At 51.5% G+C, this 26,046-nt stretch overlaps 1 protein-coding gene across 2 annotated transcripts in view; it reads left to right on the forward strand.

The window, feature by feature from the left end:
• The window catches only part of PACC1 (proton activated chloride channel 1), a 54,359-nt gene extending 29,191 nt beyond the window's left edge, over positions 1–25,168 (forward strand). For both annotated transcript variants that reach the window (XM_075337990.1, XM_075337991.1), the window contains 5 exons: positions 1,627–1,781; positions 10,194–10,336; positions 16,331–16,475; positions 16,713–16,820; positions 24,075–25,168. In XM_075337990.1, coding sequence (XP_075194105.1) covers positions 1,627–1,781; positions 10,194–10,336; positions 16,331–16,475; positions 16,713–16,820; positions 24,075–24,236 — 713 coding nt within the window. In that variant the 3' untranslated portion in view covers positions 24,237–25,168. The remainder of the gene's footprint in view (positions 1–1,626; positions 1,782–10,193; positions 10,337–16,330; positions 16,476–16,712; positions 16,821–24,074) is intronic.
• Positions 25,169–26,046: the final 878 nt, after the last annotated feature.

The following is a 26,046-nucleotide window of genomic DNA, read 5'->3' on the forward strand; positions in this document are numbered from 1 at the left end:
GCAGGAGCTGCGTGATGCGGATGTGCAGGAGCTGCGTGATGCGGATGCGCAGGAGCTGCGTGATGCGGATGCGCAGGAGCTGCGTGATGCGGATGCGCAGGAGCTGCGTGATGCGGATGCGCAGGAGCTGCGTGATGCGGATGCGCAGGAGCTGCGTGATGAGGATGCGCAGGAGCTGCGTGATGAGGATGCGCAGGAGCTGCGTGATGAGGATGCGCAGGAGCTGCGTGATGAGGATGCGCAGGAGCTGCGTGATGCGGATGCGCAGGAGCTGCGTGATGCGGATGCGCAGGAGCTGCGTGATGAGGATGCGCAGGAGCTGCGTGATGAGGATGCGCAGGAGCTGCGTGATGAGGATGCGCAGGAGCTGTGTGATGAGGATGCGCAGGAGCTGCGTGATGAGGATGCGCAGGAGCTGCGTGATGCGGATGCGCAGGAGCTGCGTGATGCGGATGCGCAGGAGCTGCGTGATGCGGATGCGCAGGAGCTGCGTGATGCGGATGCGCAGGAGCTGCGTGATGCGGATGCGCAGGAGCTGCGTGATGCGGATGCGCAGGAGCTGCGTGATGCGGATGCGCAGGAGCTGCGTGATGCGGATGCGCAGGAGCTGCGTGATGCGGATGCGCAGGAGCTGCGTGATGCGGATGCGCAGGAGCTGCGTGATGAGGATGCGCAGGAGCTGCGTGATGAGGATGCGCAGGAGCTGCGTGATGAGGATGCGCAGGAGCTGCGTGATGCGGATGCGCAGGAGCTGCGTGATGCGGATGCGCAGGAGCTGAGCGGTGCATGATGAGGATCTACAGCAGGGCAGGTTTGTATTGATGTTTACAATGAATTATTCAGTGTTTGCTTTCATTCTGCCCCTTATTTTACGATCACTTTCACTGATAGTTTTGGAGATGTGAGGGGGGAACATCATGTGTTGATCTCTGATGCTTTCTCCATTCTTTCCCCTTGTGGATGAGTATACCTGCAGATATTATCCAGTACAGTGCGGACGCTGCTGAATAATGGACGCCGGTGTCCGGTGCAGCGTTACCTGCTCGGTGTCACTTCCAGCTCTGTGGATGGAAAGGCTGCACACTTGTCAGAAGAGGACGAGCCTCTGTTTCTCCCGTCCGTCAGCTCTCCAGACATGATTGTTTTAGTAAACACTTTTTCACAAAATAATATTTCTGAATCTTCTTTTCCTATAACGCTGTATTGTGTCATTCCTCTGTTATTCCTCCTGGAAATGCATGAATGAGTTGACAACATTCTCCTTTGTCAAAGCATTGTTAACCCCACGTAGCCCAGGCCTGGCCGCATTTATCAGACGTGCAGGGACACACCGCCATCTGGTAACACGCGGTTGTCAATTTATTTATACATTTCTAGGAGGAATAACTGAGGAATGGAACAACACAGGGCTCTTGGGAAAGAAGGTGCAGAATTTCTATTTGAGGAAAAGTAAAAGTATTTACTAAAACATAATCAGACAGATTATTAGACTTTCACAATGGAGCCAGAGCTGAGAAGACGACGTCTACGGGAGACCGGAGACTGAGGGAATGTGGAAAAAGACAATGGAGTAAGTGAAGATCGTGTGACTGAGGCGTCTTATCCCTCCAGTATTGTGTGTTGCAGGCATCGCCATCTATCCGGGGAAGGCGCAGCTCCTGAGCTGCGAGCACCATCTGTACGACCACATCCCACCGCTGAAGAATCCCGGCCAGCCGGGGAACAACCACTGCATCACCCAGACCATCAACTACACCGATCCCTTCACCAACCAGACCGTGGTAAGGACGCCCTTTTATGTTATGTTGGTTAACTTTCTAAACTCCTAAGTGGACGTCCAGGCTGCAGCTGATCAGCAGTCGCCGATCGGCTGCAGCGGTCACTTGACACAACAATGCCAGGAGACACGTCGGAGGATCAGTCCTGACTCAGCAGGTAAGTGTAGCATTTTTCTCTTTTATGATTTGCCTTGTGATGATTCAGAGTAGGTTGTCTAATAGTGGACAATCCCTTTAAGTCTTTCCTTTCATATCTAATATATAAAGCAGAGTGTGTGTGTATGTATGTATGTGTATATGTATGTCCGCTAAAGGAATCCGCACCGTCGCATTTACAATCACGAAATTTTGCACAGACACTCCATGTGACTCAGGGAATGTCATAGACTATGTTTTGATGGGAAAATTTAACCCTGCGCTTTACAGTTACTCTCCAAAAACCTGCCTACATTAAAGTCAATGGAGCTGCGAGCTACAGGCTATTAATAGCAACTGTGATTGGTTGCTATAGGAACAAAATAAATTGTTAGTATAAGAAGCTTATGTGTGAGGTAATAAGATGTCAGTGGGGAGACGGATAGAGGGAGACAGGAAGAGACAAACGTAGACAGAGATGGAGACAGGGAAAGAGACGGAGACGAGACAGACTGTTACTATCCCGGGGAACGCCAGAGTACTACAGCTAGTATAATATATAAATCTGTTTTTTGTCTTGTTTTCTAGCCAGATAAACAATTTAAGAGTTTCCTGGGCTAAATATAATCTTTACTGGGTGCCTTAATTCTCTAAAAATGACATCATGTCCTTCATGGAGTGACCACAAGCTCCTCTGAGCTGGGACCGGAAGTGATGACATCACTATTTACCTGTCACAGGACCACTGCAGCCTGTGATTGGTTGCAGCAACGTGGTAACTTGACTAGCACTGTTCAAGTCACTTGACGGGTGCAGCTAATCACAGGCTGCAGAGGTCCTGGTGATGTCATCACTTCTGGTACCAACCCAGACCTCAGATCAGTTTGTGCTCAAGCCATGAAAGTGATTATAGCACTTTCGGTCATTTTCCAGAGAGTCCAAGCTGGGGGCAAGATTGTATTTAGTTTAGTATATCTCTAGGTCCATTAAAGGTCCAGATTCCGGCATAGACAGATTTGTAAGATAATATTTTGTCTCGTCTGCAGCCACCACTAGAGGGAGCTCACTGCACACTTATACATTGAACTCAGCAATAATCTACAGTGAGCTCCCCCTAGTGGTGGCTGCATGATCACATGAATCGCCTCGGTTCATTTTTAGTTGGTCATTCAGAATACAGCAGATGTATATTTCTTTATCGCTCCTAATTGGGAGACCCAGACAATTGGGTGTATAGCTACTGCCTCCGGAGGCCACACAAAGCAGTACACTTAAAAGTGTAAGGCCCCTCCCCTTCTGCCTATACACCCCCCGTGGGATCACGGGCTCCTCAGTTTTTATGCTTTGTGCGAAGGAGGTCAGACATCCACGCATAGCTCCACTGTTTAGTCAGCAGCAGCTGCTGACTATGTCGGATGGAAGAAAAGAGGGCCCATACTAGGGCCCCCAGCATGCTCCCTTCTCACCCCACTTTTTGTCGGCGGTGTTTGTTAAGGTTGAGGTACCCATTGCGGGTACGGAGGCTGGAGCCCACATGCTGCTTCCTTCCCCATCCCCCTTAGGGCTCTGGGTGAAGTGGGATTTTACCGGTCTCCAGGCACTGAGACCGTGCTCCATCCACAGCCGCTGGGGAATCTGCTGGATATGGAGCTGAGTATCGTCAGGGACATGGCCCTGCTACGTCAAGGTACTCTGTGTCCCCGTACAGACCGCGCGCAGACACACTACAGCATTGCTGGGTGTGTTAGTGCGCCGGGGACAACAGCGCTGCGGCGCTTGTGCCACTACTCACTACAGCTCTGCTGAGTGAGTTAATGTATTGTGAACTGCCGCGCCGGCCGCTGCTGTCAGTTTACACTGCGGCGCGGCTGGGACTTGTGGTGCGCCGGGGACTTCCGCGCTGGCCGTGCATATATGACGGCCGCGCTTATTACTCGAGTCCCCGGCTTTTGCGGCCTAGTTTCGCTTCGTTCCCGCCCCCAGGCCTGCCAGTCAGGGGAAGGGCGGGACGCTGTACAGAACATCAGCGCAGGGGGCTGGAGTCTATTTTACATACTCCAGCCCTCACACTGGACACAGTGGGACGCCAGTTTCCCGCACTTTGTCTGAGGCACGCCCACGGTCCGCCCCTCTTCACAGAACGCCGGCAGCCATTCCTGTGTGCAGTCTGAGCTGGAGAGGGGAGACAAGTTCTGGGAGACCCAGACACGGGATTCTGGCGACCACACACCCGCGTTTCCGCGGGCGGTAAGCGGCACCTCTGGTGCTGACCCCACTAGTGCCGAAGTGTACATTTGTATTTTTATGCTTGCATGCTATACATTGCACTGTACGGTCGCTGGTGATTCTTGGCTATATACCCTCCCAGATTACTCAGAGGAGACAACAGCATGTCATCCGCAAAAAGCAAGGGTGCCAAGGCACAGGCTTTCTATGCTGCTTGTACTGCATGTGAGGCTACTCTACCTGCAGGTTCCACTGACCCCCATTGTGTGCAGTGCTCAGCCCCTGTGGCACTTGCTCGGCCGGGGCCTCTGCTAGAGGTGACCCAGGGAGAACCACCTGTGAATACTGTCCAGGTGACGGGGACGGAGTTTGCAGTTTTTGCGGATAGATTGTCTGTGACTATGACTAAAATTCTAGAAACTTTGCAGTCTAGACCAGTAACTCAGACCAGGGGCACTGTTGAATCATTGCTCCCTGGTCCCCCTCAGTTGGAACAGCTCCGGGCTCCGGGGGTGTCCCATGCATCCCAGGGTGAAGGCTCTGACACGGACGACAGTCCCAGACAGCCTAAGCGAGCTCGCTATGAGCGACCCTCGACTTCATCACACTGGTCAGGGTCCCAGCGGGACGACTCTCTGTATGATGAGGCGGAGGTAGCTGATCAGGATTCTGATCCTGAGACCGCTCTCAATCTGGATACACCAGATGGTGACGCCATAGTGAATGATCTTATAGCGTCCATCAATAGAATGTTGGATATTTCTCCCCCAGCTCCTCCAGTGGAGGAGTCAGCTTCACAGCAGGAGAAATTCCATTTCAGGTATCCCAAGCGTAAATTAAGTACTTTTCTGGACCACTCTGACTTTAGAGAGTCAGTCCAGAAACACCACGCTTATCCAGATAAGCGTTTCTCCAAACGGCTTAAGGATACACGTTATCCCTTTCCCCCTGACGTGGTCAAGGGCTGGACCCAGTGTCCCAAAGTGGATCCTCCAATCTCCAGGCTTGCGGCTAGATCCATAGTTGCAGTGGAAGATGGGGCTGCACTTAAAGATGCCACTGACAGACAGATGGAGCTCTGGTTGAAATCCATCTATGAAGCTATCGGCGCGTCGTTTGCTCCAGCATTCGCAGCCGTATGGGCACTCCAAGCTATTTCAGCTGGTCTTACACAGATTGACACGGTCACACGTACATCTGTTCCGCAGGTGGCATCCTTAACCTCTCAAATGTCTGCATTTGCATCTTACGCGATTAATGCTGTCCTGGACTCTACGGGCCGTACGGCAGTGGCGTCAGCCAACTCCGTGGTTTTACGCAGAGCCTTGTGGTTAAGGGAATGGAAGGCAGATTCTGCTTCCAAAAAGTGTTTAACCAGTTTGCCATTTTCTGGTGACCGACTGTTTGGTGAGCGTTTGGATGAAATCATTAAACAGTCCAAGGGTAAGGATTCATCCTTACCTCAGCCCAGACAAAACAAACCCCAACAGAGGAGAGGACAGTCGGGGTTTCGGTCCTTTCGAGGCTCGGGCAGGTCCCGATTCTCCTCGTCCAAAAGGACTCAAAAGGATCAGAGGAGCTCAGATTCTTGGCGGGCTCAGTCACGCCCAAAAAAGACAGCCGGAAGACCCGCTACCAAGGCGGCTTCCTCATGACTTTCGGCCTCCTCTCTCCGCATCCTCGGTCGGTGGCAGGCTCTCCTGCTTTGGCGACATTTGGCTGCCACAGGTCAAAGACCGTTGGGTGAGAGACATTCTGTCTCACGGGTACAGGATAGAGTTCAGTTCTCGTTCTCCAACTCGATTCTTCAGAACTTCTCCACCTCCCGACCGAGCCGATGCTCTTCTGCAAGCGGTGTGCACTCTAAAGGCAGAAGGAGTGGTGACCCCTGTTCCTCTTCAGGAGCAAGGTCACGGTTTTTACTCCAATTTGTTTGTGGTGCCAAAAAAGGACGGGTCTTTCCGTCCCGTTCTGGATCTAAAACTGCTCAACAAGCACGTGAAAACCAGACGGTTCCGGATGGAATCCCTCCGCTCCGTCATCGCCTCAATGTCTCAAGGAGATTTCCTAGCATCAATAGACATCAAGGATGCTTATCTCCACGTGCCGATTGCTCCAGAGCATCAGCGTTTTCTACGCTTCGTTATAGGAGACGAACACCTTCAGTTCGTAGCTCTGCCTTTCGGGCTGGCGACAGCCCCACGGGTCTTCACCAAGGTCATGGCAGCAGTAGTAGCAGTCCTGCACTCTCAAGGTCACTCTGTGATCCCGTATTTGGACGATCTACTGGTCAAGGCACCCTCTCAAGAGGCATGCCAACACAGCCTGAACGTTGCGCTGGAGACTCTCCAGAGTTTCGGGTGGATCATCAACTTTTCAAAGTCAAATCTGACCCCGACCCAATCGCTAACATATCTTGGCATGGAGTTTCATACTCTCTCAGCGATAGTGAAGCTTCCGCTGGACAAACAGCGTTCACTACAGACAGGGGTGCAATCTCTCCTTCAAGGCCAGTCACACCCCTTGAGACGCCTCATGCACTTCCTAGGGAAGATGGTAGCAACAATGGAGGCAGTCCCTTTCGCGCAGTTTCATCTGCGTCCACTACAATGGGACATTCTCCGCCAATGGGACGGGAAGTCGACGTCCCTCGACAGGAACGTCTCTCTTTCTCAGGCGGCCAAGGAATCTCTTCGGTGGTGGCTTCTTCCCACCTCATTGTCAAAAGGAAGGTCCTTTCTACCCCCATCCTGGGCGGTGGTTACGACAGACGCGAGTCTTTCAGGGTGGGGAGCAGTTTTTCTCCACCACAGGGCTCAAGGTACGTGGACTCAGCAAGAGTCCACCCTTCAGATCAATGTTCTGGAAATCAGAGCAGTGTATCTTGCCCTACAAGCCTTCCAGCAGTGGCTGGAAGGCAAGCAAATCCGAATTCAGTCGGACAACTCCACAGCGGTGGCATACATCAACCACCAAGGAGGAACACGCAGTCGGCAAGCCTTCCAGGAAGTCCGGCGGATTCTGACGTGGGTGGAAGACATGACATCCACCATATCCGCAGTTCACATCCCAGGCGTGGAAAACTGGGAAGCAGACTTCCTCAGTCGCCAGGGTATGGACGCAGGGGAATGGTCTCTTCACCCGGACGTGTTTCAGGAGATCTGTCACCGCTGGGGGATGCCGGACGTCGACCTAATGGCGTCCCGGCACAACAACAAGGTCCCGGCTTTCATGGCACGCTCTCACGATCACCGAGCTCTGGCGGCGGACGCCTTAGTTCAAGATTGGTCGCAGTTCCGGCTACCTTATGTGTTCCCACCTCTGGCACTGTTGCCCAGAGTGCTGTGCAAGATCAGGTCCGACTGCCGCCGCGCCATCCTCGTCGCTCCAGACTGGCCGAGGAGGTCGTGGTACCCGGATCTCTGGCACCTCACGGTAGGCCAACCGTGGGCACTTCCAGACCGACCAGACTTGTTGTCCCAAGGGCCGTTTTTCCATCAGAATTCTGCGGCCCTGAACCTGACTGTGTGGCCATTGAGTCCTGGATCCTAGCGTCTTCAGGATTATCTCAAGAGGTCATTGCCACCATGAGACAGGCTAGAAAACCATCTTCCGCCAAGATCTACCACAGGACGTGGAAGATTTTCTTATCTTTGTGCTCTGCTCAGGGAGTCTCTCCCTGGCCATTTGCATTGCCTACTCTTCTTTCCTTCCTGCAATCCGGTTTGGAAAAAGGTTTGTCGCTAGGCTCTCTTAAAGGACAAGTCTCAGCGCTGTCTGTATTTTTTCAGAAACGCCTAGCACGACTTCCTCAGGTACGCACGTTCCTGCAAGGGGTTTGTCATATCGTCCCTCCTTACAAGCGGCCGTTAGAGCCCTGGGATCTGAACAAGGTTCTAATTGCTCTCCAGAAGCCGCCTTTCGAGCCTATGAGGGATGTTTCCCTTTCTCGCTTGTCACAGAAAGTGTTTTTTCTAGTAGCGGTCACGTCTCTTCGGAGAGTGTCCGAGCTAGCAGCGCTGTCATGCAAATCTCCCTTCCTGGTGTTCCACCAGGATAAGGTGGTTCTGCGCCCAATTCCGGAGTTTCTCCCTAAGGTGGTATCCCCCTTTCATCTCAATCAGGATATCGTCTTACCTTCTTTGTGTCCTCATCTAGTTCATCAATGTGAAAAGGATTTGCATTTGTTGGATCTGGTGAGAGCACTCAGAATCTACATTTCCCGCACGGCGCCTCTGCGCCGCTCGGATGCACTCTTTGTCCTTGTCGCTGGTCAGCGTAAAGGGTCGCAAGCTTCCAAATCCACCCTGGCTCGGTGGATCAAGGAACCAATTCTTGAAGCCTACCGTTCTGCTGGGATTCCGGTTCCCTCAGGGCTGAAGGCCCATTCTACCAGAGCCGTGGGTGCGTCCTGGGCATTACGGCACCAGGCTACGGCTCAGCAGGTGTGCCAGGCGGCTACCTGGTCGAGTCTGCACACTTTTACCAAGCATTATCAGGTGCATACCTACGCTTCGGCAGACGCCAGCCTAGGTAGACAAGTCCTTCAGGCGGCGGTTGCCCACCTGTAGGAAAGGGCTGTTTTTACGGCCCTATCACGAGGTGTTATTTTACCCACCCAGGGACTGCTTTTGGACGTCCCAATTGTCTGGGTCTCCCAATTAGGAGCGATAAAGAAGAAGGGAATTTTGTTTACTTACCGTAAATTCCTTTTCTTCTAGCTCCAATTGGGAGACCCAGCACCCGCCCTGTTTTCTTAGGGATTTTTGTTTTTTCGGGTACACATGTTGTTTCATGTTGAATGGTTTCAGTTCTCCGATGTTTCGTCGGATCGAATTTGTGTTTTAAACCAGTTATTGGCTTTCCTCCTTCTTGCTTTTGCACTAAAACTGAGGAGCCCGTGATCCCACGGGGGGTGTATAGGCAGAAGGGGAGGGGCCTTACACTTTTAAGTGTACTGCTTTGTGTGGCCTCCGGAGGCAGTAGCTATACACCCAATTGTCTGGGTCTCCCAATTGGAGCTAGAAGAAAAGGAATTTACGGTAAGTAAACAAAATTCCCTTCTTTGATTTTTATGTGTGAGCCTAAGGGGTACTTTGCACGCTGCAATATCGCTAGCCGATGATAGCGATGCCGAGCGCGATAGTCCCCGCCCCCGTTGCAGCTGCGATATCTTGTGATAGCTGCCGTAGCGAACATTATCGCTACGGCAGCTTCACACGCACTTACCTGCCATGACGTCGCTCTGGCCGGCGACCCGCCTCCTTATTAAGCAGCAACGACGTCACAGCGACGACACAGCGACGTCACACGGCAGGCGGCTAATAGAAGCGGAGGGGCGGAGATGAACGGGACGTAAACATCCCGCCCACCTCTTTCCTTCCGCATAGCCGGTGGAGGCAGGTAGGAGATGTTCCTCGTTCCTACGGCTTCATACACAGCGATGTGTGCTGCCGCAGGAACGAGGAACAACGTATCTCCTATTGGTGCGACATTATGAAAATGACCGACGCTACACAGATCACCGATTTACGACGCTTTTGCGATCGTTTAACGGTGCATCTAGGCTTTACACGTTGCGACGTCGTTACCGGCGCCGGATGTGAGTCACTTTCAATTTCACCCCAATGATATCGCGGTAGCGATGTCGCAAAGTGCCCCTAAGTGTCAGGCGACTCCTTCTACCTCCTACTGGATGTGTAATGGGTGTAGCCAGCTTTAATTTCAGGCAATACCTGTTTTAATCATTAGGAGTACAAATCTCCAGCGCAAAGTAACGCAATGTACCTGCATTAAAATTCAACATTTTTTGCATAATTCTATATATAAACTGGAAAGTGTTCCCAGTGTGCATTACGATCGACACCCACTAGAGGGCAGCACCGGCTCAGTAATGGACACTCTCCGCTGATCTGTGTAATAAAGGTTGATCCCGTCCTCACTTTTCATTATGAAGAGGTGACACATTGCACATAAAAAAACCATCCACAGTAAGGGTGGGGTGTGATGACTTTTTCTAGGCTCTGTAACCTTTGATGTCTTGTTTTTTTGCAGAAGCACGCCCTCATAGTTAAGGGGCCGTGTGAAGTGAGGAAGCGAGAGCTGGTCTTCCTGCAGTTCCATCTTAATGAAACGGAGCAAGACTTCAGCGCCATCGACTACCTGCTCTTCGCTTCCTACAAGAACTTCCTAGCCAGGTGCGTGCGTCCCTCTGATAAACACTACAGTCACAACCGTGGAGAAATAATGAAGGACGCCAGTATGCCAACTCTGATCATTAAAGTGGCGGGTTACCTGATACAGCACCGACGGCCAATCTGGGCGGTGATTCCGCCATCTGACATGGGGTAATTGTGGGGTGAGAGAAGGAGCCCCATCCTGCTTTCAATCATTGGCGCTAAATTTAAGGGTTTAAATGGCTGGGATCGGAGCCATCTCTGATCCCGTCACTGAGCGCCTGAAATTTATGGCAAAGGCACACATGGAATCTCCATGATGCACATGTATGGCATGGTGCCTTAAAGGGGTTGTCCACTGCTCTTACTTTGTCTTTAGGATAGGTCAACACTGTCTGATCGGCCAGGGTCCGACCCCCAGTACCCCCGCCGGTAAGCTGTTCTCGGTACCGGTGGCCGGAAATGGTCAGTACCAGATCTGCCCCATCTTCTGATGGCGGCGGCGGCAGGATATTGCACATCTGCCTTACATTCAAATCAATAGGAGGTGAATGTGCAGTACCCGGCCGCTATCAGACCACTGAGCAACTTCAGAACTGACCATTTCCAACTGCCTGCTGCCGCCGAGTCCGCGAACAGCTGATCGGTGGGGGTGCTGCGCGTCGGACTCCGGCCGATCAGACATTGATGACCTATCCTAAGGATAGGTCATCAATGTAAAAGTAGTGGACAACCCCTTTAAGACAAAGCAAAACATAGACGTTATTGTCAGGTCTACCATTGATGCTCTGTTACTCTTCCTGGCAACTATTGGGCATCACTGTGGACACACAACTTAGGTGACTTCCACTGACTAAGATTTTGAGGGGTTGTCTTGTGACAGGTCAATATGGCAAATCCACAGGACATGGCTCACGCGCCATCCCCCCCACTAGGACACAGCTGCTCTGCCGGCGGTACGCTACCTTTAGTTTAGACGGTCAGTCAATCATCTGGGTGCCCGCCATGTAACATTACTGACTGATTTTCCCTAATAAATGAACTGGGGGTCTCTGGGGCGGGAGTCGGCTAATTACACCGGAGTCTGTAGTCTGTAACGGGTTCTATTTGGTGAAACATCCCCTTTAAATTGAGGCTAGTTAGATATTCGGAGTTCCGGGACTCCGGTGCTCACAACCTGCCTCCCCAGTGTCTGTATCTGGCTAATGATGCGGCAGAGACAATGCAGCTTTATGTGGAGCGCCGTCTGAATGGAGCCTTTGTTCGGCGGTCTCGCAGGTTGCTCGTCGGAGGCTTTAGGTCGTTGACGTGATGAGCAGGATAACAGAGCGGGACTATTGTCCCGGACATTTACCGATGTCTGTGTAAACACTTCCATGTGCGCGCAGCACCGTGTGTCCTCCAACAGCAAAAAGTCAGCTGGAGCATAGCGACAAAACTAAAGGGGAAGTGTCCAATTAGGGTAAACCATATATAAGACCCTCACCCAGCCCATAGAGCAGCTATAAGCAGCGCCGTGAAGGACCCGCCATGTCTGCACTTACCGCTAATGGCTCGTTATTTTCAATGGGAGTGGCGTAATGCTTCATTTATCCTCTGGGGGCGCTGCAGGGAAATGTGACACTTACCGCCGGCTTTCTCCCACAAAATATATATGGGCTTAAAAGGGGCTTCTAGTATAAACCTCACTAAAATGAGTTCCAAAAGGGGCGAAGGGGAAACCATGTGCAGTAATGTAAAAAAAAATTACCCTGGTGATAAATCCTTAGAAATTCAAGAATTAGTTTCATGACATAGACGCGGTGTGTGATACAAGGGTAGACTATAGCATTACCGTAAGGGCCGTCCAGGACTGATATATTGATGAACTATCTGTAGGTTTGGTCGTCATTTATTTCGTGGGGATCAGATACCCGGCCCACCCACCAGTCAGCTTTATTAAGGTCCTGTGGGAGTCGGGTGTAAATGTGTAGCGCTGAGCAGCACTGCTCCGTATTATGTTCAGTGGCCGCTGCCAGGTACTGCAGGGCGGCTCCTATAGAAGTGAATGGGAGCCGAGCCATAGTGCACAGGAGCATTGTACGGAGCGGTGCTGTTCTGGCTCTGTGCCACCATCAGTGCAGATATCAACGGATCGCTGAGGATCTCCGGTGTCTGATCCCTATTCATCCGACACCTGACATAGCTTGACTTAGAGTGCCTCAAGTTACGAATTTATTCAAGATACAAGCTGTCACTCTGCATATTTTTTGCTTTATGATGCAAGCAGAAGTGAGGGGTATGAGCAGTTTATACTCACCCTCTCTCCTGTCTCCCGCAGCAGAGCGTCCTCCTCTCATGCAGTCAGCTGATCAGCGTGTGAGAGCACGTCAGCTACTCAGCATCTGAACGCTGCGCTCTCACACGCTGATCAGCTGACTGCATGAGAGGAGGATGCTCTGCTGCGGGAGACCAGACAGAGGGTGAGTACAGTTTTTTTGTTTTTTTTCTTTTAAGTGTGTGGCGTAATGGTGGCGGCCATGTACCAGGATGGGGGGGGGGGTGGCCATGGTAATATCATGGGGGTGGGGTGCCATGTACCAGAATGGGGGTTGGCCCATGTACCAGGATTGGGAGGGGGGTGCCATGTACCAGGATGGGGAGGGGGGAGGCCATTATGTACCAGGATAGGGGAGTATATGGCATTTGTACCAGGATGGGGGTTATAAGTAGGGGCTGGAATGGATTGATAACATTTCAATTCATTTCAATGGGGACATTTAATTTGACATAAGAGCAAATTGAGCTCTGTCACAGAGCAAATTAAACTTGTAAGTCAAGGTATTACTGTGAGACCTGGACACCCCCCTGATAAGTAACAGGTAGATGCTTATTTGAAGAAGAACAATCTATGGGCTCCACCCCACGCACGTGCACGCTCAGTATAACAGAGCATGCAAGTGTTCTCATTGGAGAGAAAAAGCGGATCGTCCGGTCAGTTTCATCACGCCTGCCTCTTTCAGTCTTGGGAAGCCAGTACCACTGACTTTCCTGTAATGTGTTTGTCGGTCTTTAGTCTACAGACGGATGGAAGCCTCAGAGCGCAGCTGAAGGGCTCCGGGTAACCTAAAGTTTTAAGAAGCATCTAAAAGCTGAGGGCAGAGGGGAATAAGCGGCCGCCAGACTCCACATCTTGCCACCATCTTTATTGTGGACTATTATACAAGCGCTATTAGAGTTCCGTACATAAGGGCGCCATAATACTGTCCTGAGCATGTGCCCTTAGACAAGAATTTATTCATGAACCAGGTAGCTCTGGATGAGCACTGCTTTAGGCCACGTTCCCTGTGGAATCCGTATGTGTAATCTCCAATCTCTGGGGCCGTCTGCTGGATCTTTTATAAATGTTAACGAGCTGAGACAGAATTTCCTCTCCAAACGAAGGACTAATATTTATAGAACCGTGACCGTATATATATCTATAGATATATATGTATATATGTATATATGTATATATATATATATATATATATATATATATATATAGAGATAGAGATAGAGATAGAGATAGAGATATAGATATTATATATATATATTACGGCTGCGCTCGCTAATTATCAATTCAATAATGATCCGCGTTCCAGAGCTCAGAACAGTTAATTTCCATTATCTCCCCCAAACCACAGACGCTAAAACCCAAAATAGCGAGTGAGTCACCTCCTAAAAAAAAACCCCCAAACAATTAGGCAATTGCTGAGCTGCTCCCATCTGCTGCACCTGCTCTAATTGCAGCCGCCGTCCCGAACTTCAGCACTTTCTTCAAATAGATCGAAACCAGAGAGACGAATGAAATCACTGGTGTGTGATGTTCCATTATCTGCGACTGCTCGGCCATCGGGACATGCGGGGGGGAACCAGTGCAGCTGCTGGAACTGGAGAAAGGCTCTAATAGCAAGGAGCTGGCGCTGTAGTGAGGAGGCGTCTATACTGCAGGATATCGGTTCAGTTATTCATATACGATATTCGCAAATACCTTTTTAAATTGCACCCCCCTAATGTTCCCTCCAAAAAAATATAGAAGACACAGTGCTCTGACCAAATGACCAGGTATTGGAGAAGCTGGATCAGTGGCGATCCACTTCTATTTATAATGTGGGGATTCTTAGTGGGATATCCCAGTTTTCAAAAATTGTCCACTTGATGGATGATACTTGTTTGATTGGTGTCATTGCATTGGATTGATATTTGGTTTCCCCGATTGATATTTCCCCATTGTTGCACTGGTTCTCTCCTGGTGGCAAGACAGGAAGAGTTCAAAGAAGCTGCAGGTCGCACTGGCATCCTGCTGCACCATTAGGTTTTAAAAAGACCTGGCTCCATCTAGTTCCACCTTCCTCCACCAATTATATATTTTTGTGACTGAATCATTTATAACCAACAATGTTGTGTCGTGAGGAAATCATCCAGCCCTTTTTTAAAAGCTGTTAGTGTCTTGTGGTCGGCATTCCACAGTCTGACCGCTCTAACTGTAAAGAACCCTTTCCTGTTTAGCTGCCGGAATCGCTTTTCTTCCACTCGCAGTGAGTGCCCCCTGGTCCTTAGTATTGTCTTTGGAAGAAATAAGTCATGTGCCAGTCCTTTATATTGACCACACATGTATTTATACATATAAATGAGATCTCCTCTGAGACATCTTTTTTCTAAGCTAAACAAATCCAATTTTTCAACCTCTCCTCATACGAGCGGTTTCCATTCCTTGTAATAATCCAGTTGCCGTCTTTGAAGCAACCCTAACTTCTGCATATGCTATTTAAAATGTGGAGCCTAAAACTGGATCCCATATTCCAGATGTGGCCTTACAAGTGATTTATAGAGGGGTAATAACAATATGTTGGGATCACGGGATCTAATCTCTCTTTTTATACACCCTAAAATCTTGTTTGCTTTAGCAGCTGCTGCCTGACATTGAGTGCTGCTGCTCAGCTTATTTGTAATGAGAATACCCAAGTCCTGCTCCTGTTCTGTAGTCCCGAGTTTACTTCCGTTTTTAACGTATATCCAGCTATAGGATTACTCCATCCTAGGCACTCTATGCTCGACCTACACTTCCCCAGTGATCACTAGAGGTCCAGGCGTCATTTATCACCCCTTCAGTGAATAACTAATAAATTGAGACCAGAATAACCCCTTTAAAGCGCGCCAATCACCAGGATTTTCCTATGTAACCTAAAGCCAGTGCTATACTGGCACTATGAGGCTGATTCTATAAAGACTTTTAGTTGTCAGCTCAGATGCATAGGTTTTGAAACACAAGCAAGTAAAATCAGTAGCTTGTTGAGTGACAGCAGCTGCCGATCAGCTGATAGCTGGAGTGAGCATTCATAGTGATTCCCACCCCCTGCCTGTCCGTCCTCACTCTGTTATTTATGCTAATTATAGTATCAAATCGATTTACTTTGTGACTAGAAGGACCTGTGCTGATGTCATACCCATGTGATCAAAAGGGGCTGGGCCTCAGCCAACATAGCTGATACCAGGAAGCAACATTTTTCTGTTGGCTGAGGCCCTGCCCCTTCTGGTCACATGGGTATGACATCAGCACAGGTCCTTTTTGTCACAAAGTAAATCAATTCTATAATAGAATTAGCATAAATAACGGGGAAGACGAACAGGCAGGGGGGCAGAAATCACTATGAAAACCCACCCCAGCTGTCAGCTGATCGGCAGCTGCTGTCAATCATAAAGGTGCTCATTTTACAAATTTTACTTGCTTGTTTTTCAAAACCTATACATCTGAGCTGAGAACTATAGGTATGTATAGAATCTGCCTGATATTGCCAGTATAGTACTGGGTTTAGGTTTTATAGAAAATCCTGGTGACGCTTTAATTGATCACCTCCACCCCATACACCTCTTCTAAAATGCCTCCCTATGTGTGGTTGTATAATACCATTTAAAGAGCGCCTCCTAGTGGTGGCAACAGACTACAGACATTCCTAGCTATAATTTTTTTTTAATTTTTTTTTTTTTTTACAGTGACAATAAGACTAAATTCATGCAGGACTGTGAAAGTTCCTTCTCCAGTTGGAAATTCTCCGGGGGGTTTCGGACTTGGGTGAAAATGTCCTTAGTAAAGACGACGGAGGAAGACGGAAGACAATACGTGGAGTTCAGACAAGAGGTTGGTTGGAGGACGTGCAAAAGAAAACTATTCCCAGAGCGACTTAAGTGTTACCCTATGGACAAAAAAAAGTTTCAGGTGGGACGGCCATGTCTGTCCAGTGGTCAGAACTTTTTTTTTTTTCAATGGGGAAACACTAAAGGTGCGGTGGTGATAGGAAACCGCTACCCAAATATATTCACGACCCATTGATGGTATATCCACGATTCATGGTACTGACGTTCGTTCTCATTACAGACCAGTGTTGTCAACTACATCGATCGGCGGCAGACGACAGAGAAGGGCGACCAGTTATTCTTTGTGGTTTTCGAATGGAAAGATCCGTATATTCAGGAGATTCAGGATGTGAGTATTCGGAGGAGAACGTTGGGATTCATGGCCAGGACAGATAGATACAATCCAGTATGAGCCTTCTTATGTAAGGGTATAGCGCCGGTCACTGAGTAGTGGCCATTTCTTGTTACTGCAGCCCAGCTGCCATTCACTTCAATAGAGGCTGAGCTGCAATACCTGAGAACGACCACTACTCTGTGAATGGCGCTGTTCTGTTCAGAACATGGCTCTGTGAAAATGGCTAATCAGTGGCCGTGCCGTGTATCGGACCCCCACTGATCTGTTTTTGCTGATCCTATGAAAACCTCATAAATATAAGCCTGGAAAAACCCTTTAACACTAAAAAGGGATCCACTATAGTTGAATTCCAACCAAGGAGCTTCAGGTTTACCCCTCTGACTAGCGGCAGCAGGTAATGTCCATTTGGCACCACTCTCTGCATTGGTGGACCCTAGACATGGGCAATCCTTAATAATCAGAGGACCAGCTTCTGGGAATGAGGTCTGCAGGTTTTTCACACTGAAGGTTGTATTTTTTGTTTTAATCCAGTATCAACAGGAACAAACATCAGACAGAATAATGGCACTGTCCCAGAATTTACATGATAATCCGGCGCTGCTGACACGATGTCCCTGGCACGTGCCAGTACTCTGGCGTCAGGACATCCGTGACAATAGGACACACAAATGTGGAATGTGAGACTTAACTATTAATATTCCAGAATCAGGCAACTCTTAAAGGCATTTTCTTTATCGTTCCTATGGGAGACCCAGACCATGGGTGTTTAGCTTCTGCCTCCGGAGGACACACAAAGTACTACACTTAAAAGTGTAGCTCCTCCCTCTGAGCTTATACACCCCCTGGAGAACCAGATCTAGCCAGTTTATCGCTTTGTGTTCAGGAGGTCACATCCACACATGCATTCTCATCTGATTTTTGATTTTTGGAAAGAGTTTGAAGAAAAGCGGGTCCAAGTCTGGACTCCCGGCATGTCCCTTCTCACCCCACTGTGTCGGCGGTGTTGTTAAGGTTGATTCCAAGGCTGGAGCCTTACATGCCGCGCTCCTTCACCATCCCTCCTGGGCTCTGGCTTGAAGTGGGAGCCAGCACGGTCTCCATGCTTAGCAGGAGACCGGTCTCCATCCGCAGCCCTTCAGGATCCTGCTGGACCGGAGCACTCATCCCCAGGGACTTGGAACCCGGCGTCTCAGCAAGCTAAGTACCTGAGACGTTTATATATTGGGGGTCCCTGTACTTTATTGTTGTGGGAGAGTGTGCTGATGTGTTTTTATGACATTTCCGGCGGGTTCTCTGGCTGTCGCCTGAGAACCGCGCCGATGGTGCCTGCGAGCCGGCCGCGCCACTCAAATTTAGGCCCCGGCTTCGCCGGAGGCCTACTTTCGGTTTCACTGCCCTCGCATGTCACTCATGCAGAGGGACAGGCTCGGCTCCGCCCGGCGGCCGTTCTGCAAGGGGAGGGAAACTCCCCACTGCAGTGTGTGTCTCCTCCCCTGTAGATCTCTATGGCCCTTCAGATCCCGCTCCTCAAGCAAGTCCCGCCCCCTCTCTTCGCTCCGGCGGCCATTTTCTCAGCGTTCTCTCTGCATTGCAGCGCTGGTCTGCAGCATCTCTGCTGAGTTGCTGTGCTTGGGGGTCCGGGCTTCAGGATCTGGAGGGCACACAACACCGCTCCAGCGGTCTGGTAAGCCACAACCGGTCTCCGGTTGTGGACCTCTGATTATACTCTCTGGGGTTCATTCTCTGGCAGAGCCCCCACTCCAGCAGCATGTCTCACACGAGGAGCAAGGCTCCAAAGCTGTATTCAGTATGCACTGCATGTAAGCTCGTGGTGACTGAACAGAGTATATTCCCACATTGTGATGCCTGCTCTAACTTGGCGGTGCCTCAGCCTGGAGTCTCACCCCCAGTGGTCTCTCCGGCTGCTCCGGCTCCTGTGGCTGAACCCCCGGCTTGGGTAGAATCCTTTTCTAGGTCAATCTCCCAGTCTTTTGCTGACTCCATGGGACATCTGTCCAGGACTTTGCTGAACAAGCATCAGCCCCCTTCACAGGGTGCCTCTGCTGCTAGGGGTCTCTCAGGACTGGAGCTCACAGAGGATTCATCATCAGGTCCCAGACCCCGTCCTTCTAAGAAGAGACGCAGGGTTCCCTCTCCTTCCTCGTCCCGCGGCTCTGATTCAGGAGCTGACTTGCAGGACGAGGAGGATGTCTTTACGGGGGGCTCGGAGGTTAACTCCATGTACCCCATTGATCTGTCCGAAAGTGACTCAGATGTTAGTGATTTGATTGCGTCCATTAATTTTGTTCTGGATCTCAATCCGCCAGTATCAGAGGAGCAACCCTCTCTGGCAGAAAAGCACCAATTTACCTCGCCTAAGAGAGTAAAGAGTGTGTTCTTTAACCACTCCAGTTTTCAGGCCGCTGTGACCAAGCCTAGGGCCTGTCCTGACAAACGCTTCCCAAAGCGTGGTTCTGATGACCGCTTTCCCTTTCCACCTGAGGTGGTCAAGGAGTGGGCTCATTCCCCAAAGGTAGACCCCCCCGGTGTCTAGACTCTCAGCCCGGACCGTTGTATCGGTGGCTGATGGCACCTCTCTTAAGGATTCCACTGACCGCCAGATTGACCATCTGGCCAAATCCGTATATGAAGCGGCGGGGGCTTCGTTCTCCCCGACTTTTGCAGCAGTGTGGGCTCTCAAAGCCATCTCTGCTTCTCTAGAGGGGATGCATTCCCTCGCCAGGGAATCTATGCCTGAAATGGTTACCTTAACTTCCCAAGCTTCAGCTTTTTCATCCTATGCCATGTCTGCCATGCTGGAGGCTTCTCACCGCACTGCGGTGGCTTCGGCTAATTCCCTCGCTATCCGCAGGATCTTGTGGCTTCGAGAGTGGAAGGCAGATGCTTCTTCAAAGAAGTACCTTGCTGGACTCCCTTTTGCTGGGTCCCGGCTGTTCGGGGAACAGCTGGATGAAATTATTAAGGAAGCTACTGGCGGGAAAAGTACTTCCATGCCACAAACCAAAACCAGGAAACCTGTCCAGGGCAGGAATCAGTCGAGGTTTCGTTCCTTTCGTTCCTCCAACTGGTCCTCCTCTAAGCCCTCGGCCTCGTCCACTAACTCAGCCAAGGACCAGAAATCCAACTGGCGCCCAAAAGCGCGTCCACAAAAGACCGCAGGAGGTGCTGCCGCTAAGGCAGCCTCCTCGTGACTATCTGTCCGTGCCAGCAACGTCCTTAGTCGGTGGCAGGCTCTCCCACTTTGGCGACGCGTGGTTTCAACACGTCTCCGATCAGTGGGTGAGGGATATCATCTCCCACGGCTACAGGATAGAATTCTCTTCCAGCCCGCCAAACAGATTTTTTCTCTCAACTCCCCCCTGCTCCAAGGCCGCCGCCTTCTCACAGGCCGTGGCATCCTTGCAGGCCAACGGAGTAATTGTACCGGTTCCCGCCCGGGAACGGTTCAGAGTTTTCTACTCAAGTCTCTTCCTAGTCCCCAAAAAGGACGGTTCCTTCCGGCCCATCCTGGATCTCAAGCTTCTCAACAAGCATGTTCAGGTGCGGCATTTTCGCATGGAGTCTCTGCGATCAGTCATTGCCTCAATGACCCAAGGGGATTTCTTGGCATCCATCGACATCAGAGATGCCTATCTACATGTGCCAATTGCAGTTTCACACCAGCGTTGGCTACGTTTTGCAATCGGAGAGGAACATTTCCAATTCGTGGCTCTCCCCTTCGGGTTGGCCACAGCTCTTCGGGTATTCACCAAGGTCATGGCAGCAGTGATTGCGGTCCTGCACCTAAAGGGGTTGGCAGTGATCCCTTACCTGGACGACCTTCTAGTCAAGGCTTCATCCAGCGTGGACTGTCAGCGGAGTGTCTCGCTCACTCTCGCCACTCTAGCCCAATTCGGGTGGCTTGTCAACCTTCCCAAATCCACAGGTTAGTGGCTCTGTCGCCATAGACCAGGAGCTCTCTTCAGTGGTGGCTTCGGCCCCTCTCTCTGTCCCAGGGGCGCTCCTTTCTGGCCCCGTCCTGGGTGATCCTCACCACGGATGCTAGTCTATCCGGCTGGGGAGCGGTATGTCTCCACCACCGAGCGCAGGGCACTTGGACTCCGTCCGAGTCAGCCCTTTCGATCAATGTGCTGGAAACCAGAGCCGTGCTTCTGGCTCTCCTAGCTTTTCACCATCTGCTGGCGGGCAGGCACATCAGAGTCCAGTCGGACAACGCGACAGCGGTTGCCTACATCAATCACCAAGGCGGGACACGCAGCCGCCTGGCAATGTTGGAGGTACAACGCATCCTTCAATGGGCGGAGGACTCCAAGTCCACCATATCCGCAGTCCACAACCCAGGCGTGGAAAACTGGGAGGCAGATTATCTCAGCCGTCAAACCGTGGACAGTGGCGAGTGGTCCCTGCACCCGGCAGTTTTTCAGTCAATCTGCCGCAAATGGGGCACTCCGGATGTGGACCTAATGGCATCCCGTCACAACAACAAAGTTCCCGTTTACGTGGCTCGCTCCCACGATCCTCAGGCATTCGCCGCGGACGCTCTGGTTCAAGACTGGTCCCAGTTTCGTCTGTCCTACGTGTTTCCCCCTCTAGCTCTCTTGCCCGGAGTCCTGCGCAAGATCAGAATGGAGGGCCGTTGAGTCATCCTCATTGCTCCGGACTGGCCCAGGCGAGCTTGGTACCCAGACCTGCTCCATCTGTCCGTAGAGGTGCCGTGGCATCTTCCGGACCGTCCAGACCTTCTCTCACAAGGTCCGTTTTTCCGCCTGAATTCTGCGGCTCTCAAATTGACGGCGTGGCTCTTGAGTCCTGGATCATGACGGCTTCTGGTATCTCTCCTGAAGTCATCTCCACTATGACTCGGGCCTGTAAGTCTTCCTCTGCCAAGATCTATCACAGGACTTGGAAAATTTTCCTGTCCTGGTGTCGCTCTTCCGGCCATCCTCCTTGGCCATTTTCCTTGCCGACCCTTCTGTCCTTTCTACAGTCCGGTCAGCAGCTGGGACTGTCCCTCAACTCTCTTAAGGGACAGGTCTCGGCTCTGTCAGTGTTGTTCCAGCGGCGTATCGCCCGGCTGGCTCAGGTCCGCACCTTCATGCAGGGCGCGTCTCACATCATTCCGCCTTACCGGCGGCCCCTTGGATCCCTGGGACCTTAACTTGGTCCTCACGGTTTTGCAGAAACCCCCCTTTGAGCCTCTTAGGGAGGTTTCTTTGTTTCGTCTTTCACAGAAAGTGGTCTTTCTAGTGGCCATAACTTCCCTCAGGAGAGTCTCTGATTTGGCTGCGCTCTCTTCGGAGTCACCTTTTTTGGTTTTTCATCAAGACAAGGTGGTTCTCCGTCCGACTCCGGACTTTCTTCCTAAGGTGGTCTCTCCTTTCCACCTTAACCAGGACATTACCCTACCTTCCTTTTGTCCGGCTCCTGTTCATCGCTTTGAAAAAGCACTGCATACTCTGGATCTGGTGCGTGCTCTCCGGATCTATCTGTCTCGCACCGCTGCTCTTAGGCGGTGCACCTCTCTTTTTGTGCTAACCACAGGTCGGCGCAAGGGCCTCTCTGCTTCTAAGCCGACCTTAGCCCGTTGGATTAGGTCGACCATTTCGGACACCTACCAGTGTTCTCAGGTGCCTCCCCCGCCGGGGATCAAGGCACACTCGACCAGAGCTGTCGGTGCCTCTTGGGCTTTCAGGCACCAGGCTACGGCTCAACAAGTCTGTCAGGCTGCCACTTGGACTAGCCTGCATACCTTTTCAAAGCACTACCAAGTGCATGCTCATGCTTCGGCAGATGCGAGCTTGGGCAGACGCATCCTTCAGGCGGCTGTCGCCCATTTGTGAAGTTAGGTTCTGCCTACTTCTTAGTTTTTCTGTTTATTTCCCACCCATGGACTGCTTTGAGATGTCCCATGGTCTGGGTCTCCCATAGGAACGATAAAGAAAAAGAGAATTTTGTTTACTTACCGTAAATTCTTTTTCTTATAGTTCCGTATTGGGAGACCCAGCACCCTCCCTGTTGCCTGTTGGCAGTTTCTTGTTCCGCGTGTTTTCACCGGCTGTTGTTGTTGACAGAGTCTCCGGTTGTTCCGGTTTTTGCTCTGTTTTTTCTTGTGGGTGGCTATTCTCCTTCAGCTTTTCCACTAAACTGGCTAGATCTGGTTCTCCAGGGGGTGTATATGCTCGGAGGGAGGAGCTACACTTTTAAGTGTAGTACTTTGTGTGTCCTCCGGAGGCAGAAGCTAAACACCCATGGTCTGGGTCTCCCAATACGGAACTATAAGAAAAAGAATTTACGGTAAGTAAACAAAATTCTCTTTTTTCTAGGCTTGAGACTCAAGTCTGCAGTATCTGTTGTGAAACCCTACAGCGCGCACACTACTCACTGTCAGGATTTTCCAGTGCCTGGAGCAGGCAGCAGGTGCGTGACCGCAAGTGTGTGATTAGCATACATGTGGTCATGGGCTGACAGACTTGTGAATTCTCACAACGCGCACAGTACTCACTGCTAGGATTTTGCAGTGCCTGAAGCAGGCGTCGGGTGGGTGATCACAAGTATGTGATTTGCATTCATGTGGTCATGTGCTGACAAGTCTTGTGAATCCTCACAGTGCGCACAGTACTTGATCAGGATTTTCCAGTGCCTGGAGTAGGCAGCAGGCATGTGACTGCAAGTATGTGATTTACATACATACGTTTATGTGCTGACAAGACTTGTGCGTGCACACTATGCGCTGTCAGGATTTTACAGTGCCTGGAGTAGGCAGCAGGTGTGTGACCGCAAGTATATGATTTGGATATGTGCGGTCATGTGCCGACAAGTCTTGTGAATCCTCACAGTGCGCACAGTACTTGCTGTCAGGATTTTCCAGTGCCTGGAGCAGGTGTGTGACCGCAAGTATGTGATTTGCATATATGCAGTCATGTGCTGACTAGACTTCTGTGCATACTTGCAGCTTCTTGAAGGCCCATTCCCGGTACTGGAGAATCTTGACAGTGTGCACTGTGAAGATTCACAATTCTGTCATTCTATGGAGTGACATCAGACTTCAGCTTTTTAAGTTTATAGAAATCTAATAAGATGAGAAATCTGACATCCTGAACAGCCCAGGTGCCAAGTGATCAAAAATGTACTTTGTAGAGGTGCATGATTGACATATAAATAGGACGCTCTATAAATGTAATTTATTGTCTGGTTATCTCTCCTCTATATTTTACCTTCGGCCTGCAGATCATCACTGCCAACCCCTGGAGCATGATCGCGCTGCTCTGCGGAGTGTTCCTGGTTTTATTCAAAGCCGCCGACTTCGCCAAACTCAGCGTCAAGTGGATGATCAAAATCCGCAAGCGGCACCTGAAGAAGCGGGCGCGGGAGCTGAACCATATAAGCTGAGGCAGGAGCTCCCGCCACCTGGGGACAGCATTCACCGATCACTGGGCCTTCATGGAGCTGCTGGACCAGCGCCTGGGCGGGACCCAGAACTTTATTTTTTTATTTGATTAATATAGGAATAGCACCTTGCGGGTGGCCTGTGCCGCCAATAACCCACAACTGTGAACAGGACGGTTTTATACATTGTCTTCCTGTGAAGATGTCTGACGTCTTGGACATAAAGGTCTGTGATTGCCAGAGAATATTTAAAGGGGCTGACCTTATCAGGACAACCACTGTTAATATGCCTATATGGGCATCTTAGAGGGGCGCGCTGGGGTCCTCACTGAGGGCCCAAACTAAGAGTTGGGTGGGGAATGACTACAAAGTGCGGCTGCTGATCTGAAGGATGATACCATGGCGTTACTATGTGATATCGGATGATTGCCATGTTGGTTGACTCCTTTAATAATTATCTTATAGTTTAGGGAATTGCTTAATTAGCACCTCCCTCGTGTAAACATGTTACAAGAATTTAGTTATGTTGAGCTTAATTGTTTGTCAGCAGAAAGCTAGACTCTGGAAGTCAAGGAAAAGGACATTTTAGTAATTAATAATTTTTTAGGGTCCAGGCTCCAAAAGGTTTATGGAGCTAAATGCTAAAATTCTGGCAGTGTGCGGCCACCACTAGGGGGAGCTAACAAGTCTGTGGCCACTGCTAGGAGGGAGCTAACAAGTCTGCGGCCGCCGCTAGAGGGAGCTCGCAAACCTGCGGCCGCCGCTAGAGGGAGCTCGCAGTCCTGTGGCCGCCGCTAGAGGGCGCTCGCAGTCCTGCGGCCGCCGCTAGAGGGCGCTCGCAGTCCTGCGGCCGCCGCTAGAGGGCGCTCGCAGTCCTGCGGCCGCCGCTAGAGGGAGCTCGCAGTCCTGCGGCCGCCGCTAGAGGGAGCTCGCAGTCCTGCGGCCGCCGCTAGAGGGAGCTCGCAGTCCTGCGGCCGCCGCTAGAGGGAGCTCGCAGTCCTGCGGCCGCCGCTAGAGGGAGCTCGCAGTCCTGCGGCCGCCGCTAGAGGGAGCTCGCAGTCCTGCGGCCGCCGCTAGAGGGAGCTCGCAGTCCTGCGGCCGCCGCTAGAGGGAGCTCGCAGTCCTGCGGCCGCCGCTAGAGGGAGCTCGCAGTCCTGCGGCCGCCGCTAGAGGGAGCTCGCAGTCCTGCGGCCGCCGCTAGAGGGAGCTCGCAGTCCTGCGGCCGCCGCTAGAGGGAGCTCGCAGTCCTGCGGCCGCCGCTAGAGGGAGCTCGCAGTCCTGCGGCCGCCGCTAGAGGGAGCTCGCAGTCCTGCGGCCGCCGCTAGAGGGAGCTCGCAGTCCTGCGGCCGCCGCTAGAGGGAGCTCGCAGTCCTGCGGCCGCCGCTAGAGGGAGCTCGCAGTCCTGCGGCCGCCGCTAGAGGGAGCTCGCAGTCCTGCGGCCGCCGCTAGAGGGAGCTCGCAGTCCTGCGGCCGCCGCTAGAGGGAGCTCGCAGTCCTGCGGCCGCCGCTAAGGGGGAGCTCGCAGTCCTGCGGCCGCCGCTAGAGGGAGCTCGCAGTCCTGCGGCCGCCGCTAGAGGGAGCTCGCAGTCCTGCGGCCGCCGCTAAGGGGGAGCTCGCAGTCCTGCGGCTGCCGCTAAGGGGGAGCTCGCAGTCCTGCGGCCGCCGCTAAGGGGGAGCTCGCAGTCCTGCGGCCGCCGCTAGAGGGAGCTCGCAGTCCTGCGGCCGCCGCTAGAGGGAACTCACAGTCCTGCGGCCGCCCCTAGAGGGAACTCACAGTCCTGCGGCCGCCGCTAAGGGGGAGCTCCATCTGCGG

Source organism: Anomaloglossus baeobatrachus, chromosome 3, assembly GCF_048569485.1.
Source record: "Anomaloglossus baeobatrachus isolate aAnoBae1 chromosome 3, aAnoBae1.hap1, whole genome shotgun sequence".
Taxonomy (NCBI): domain Eukaryota; kingdom Metazoa; phylum Chordata; class Amphibia; order Anura; family Aromobatidae; genus Anomaloglossus; species Anomaloglossus baeobatrachus.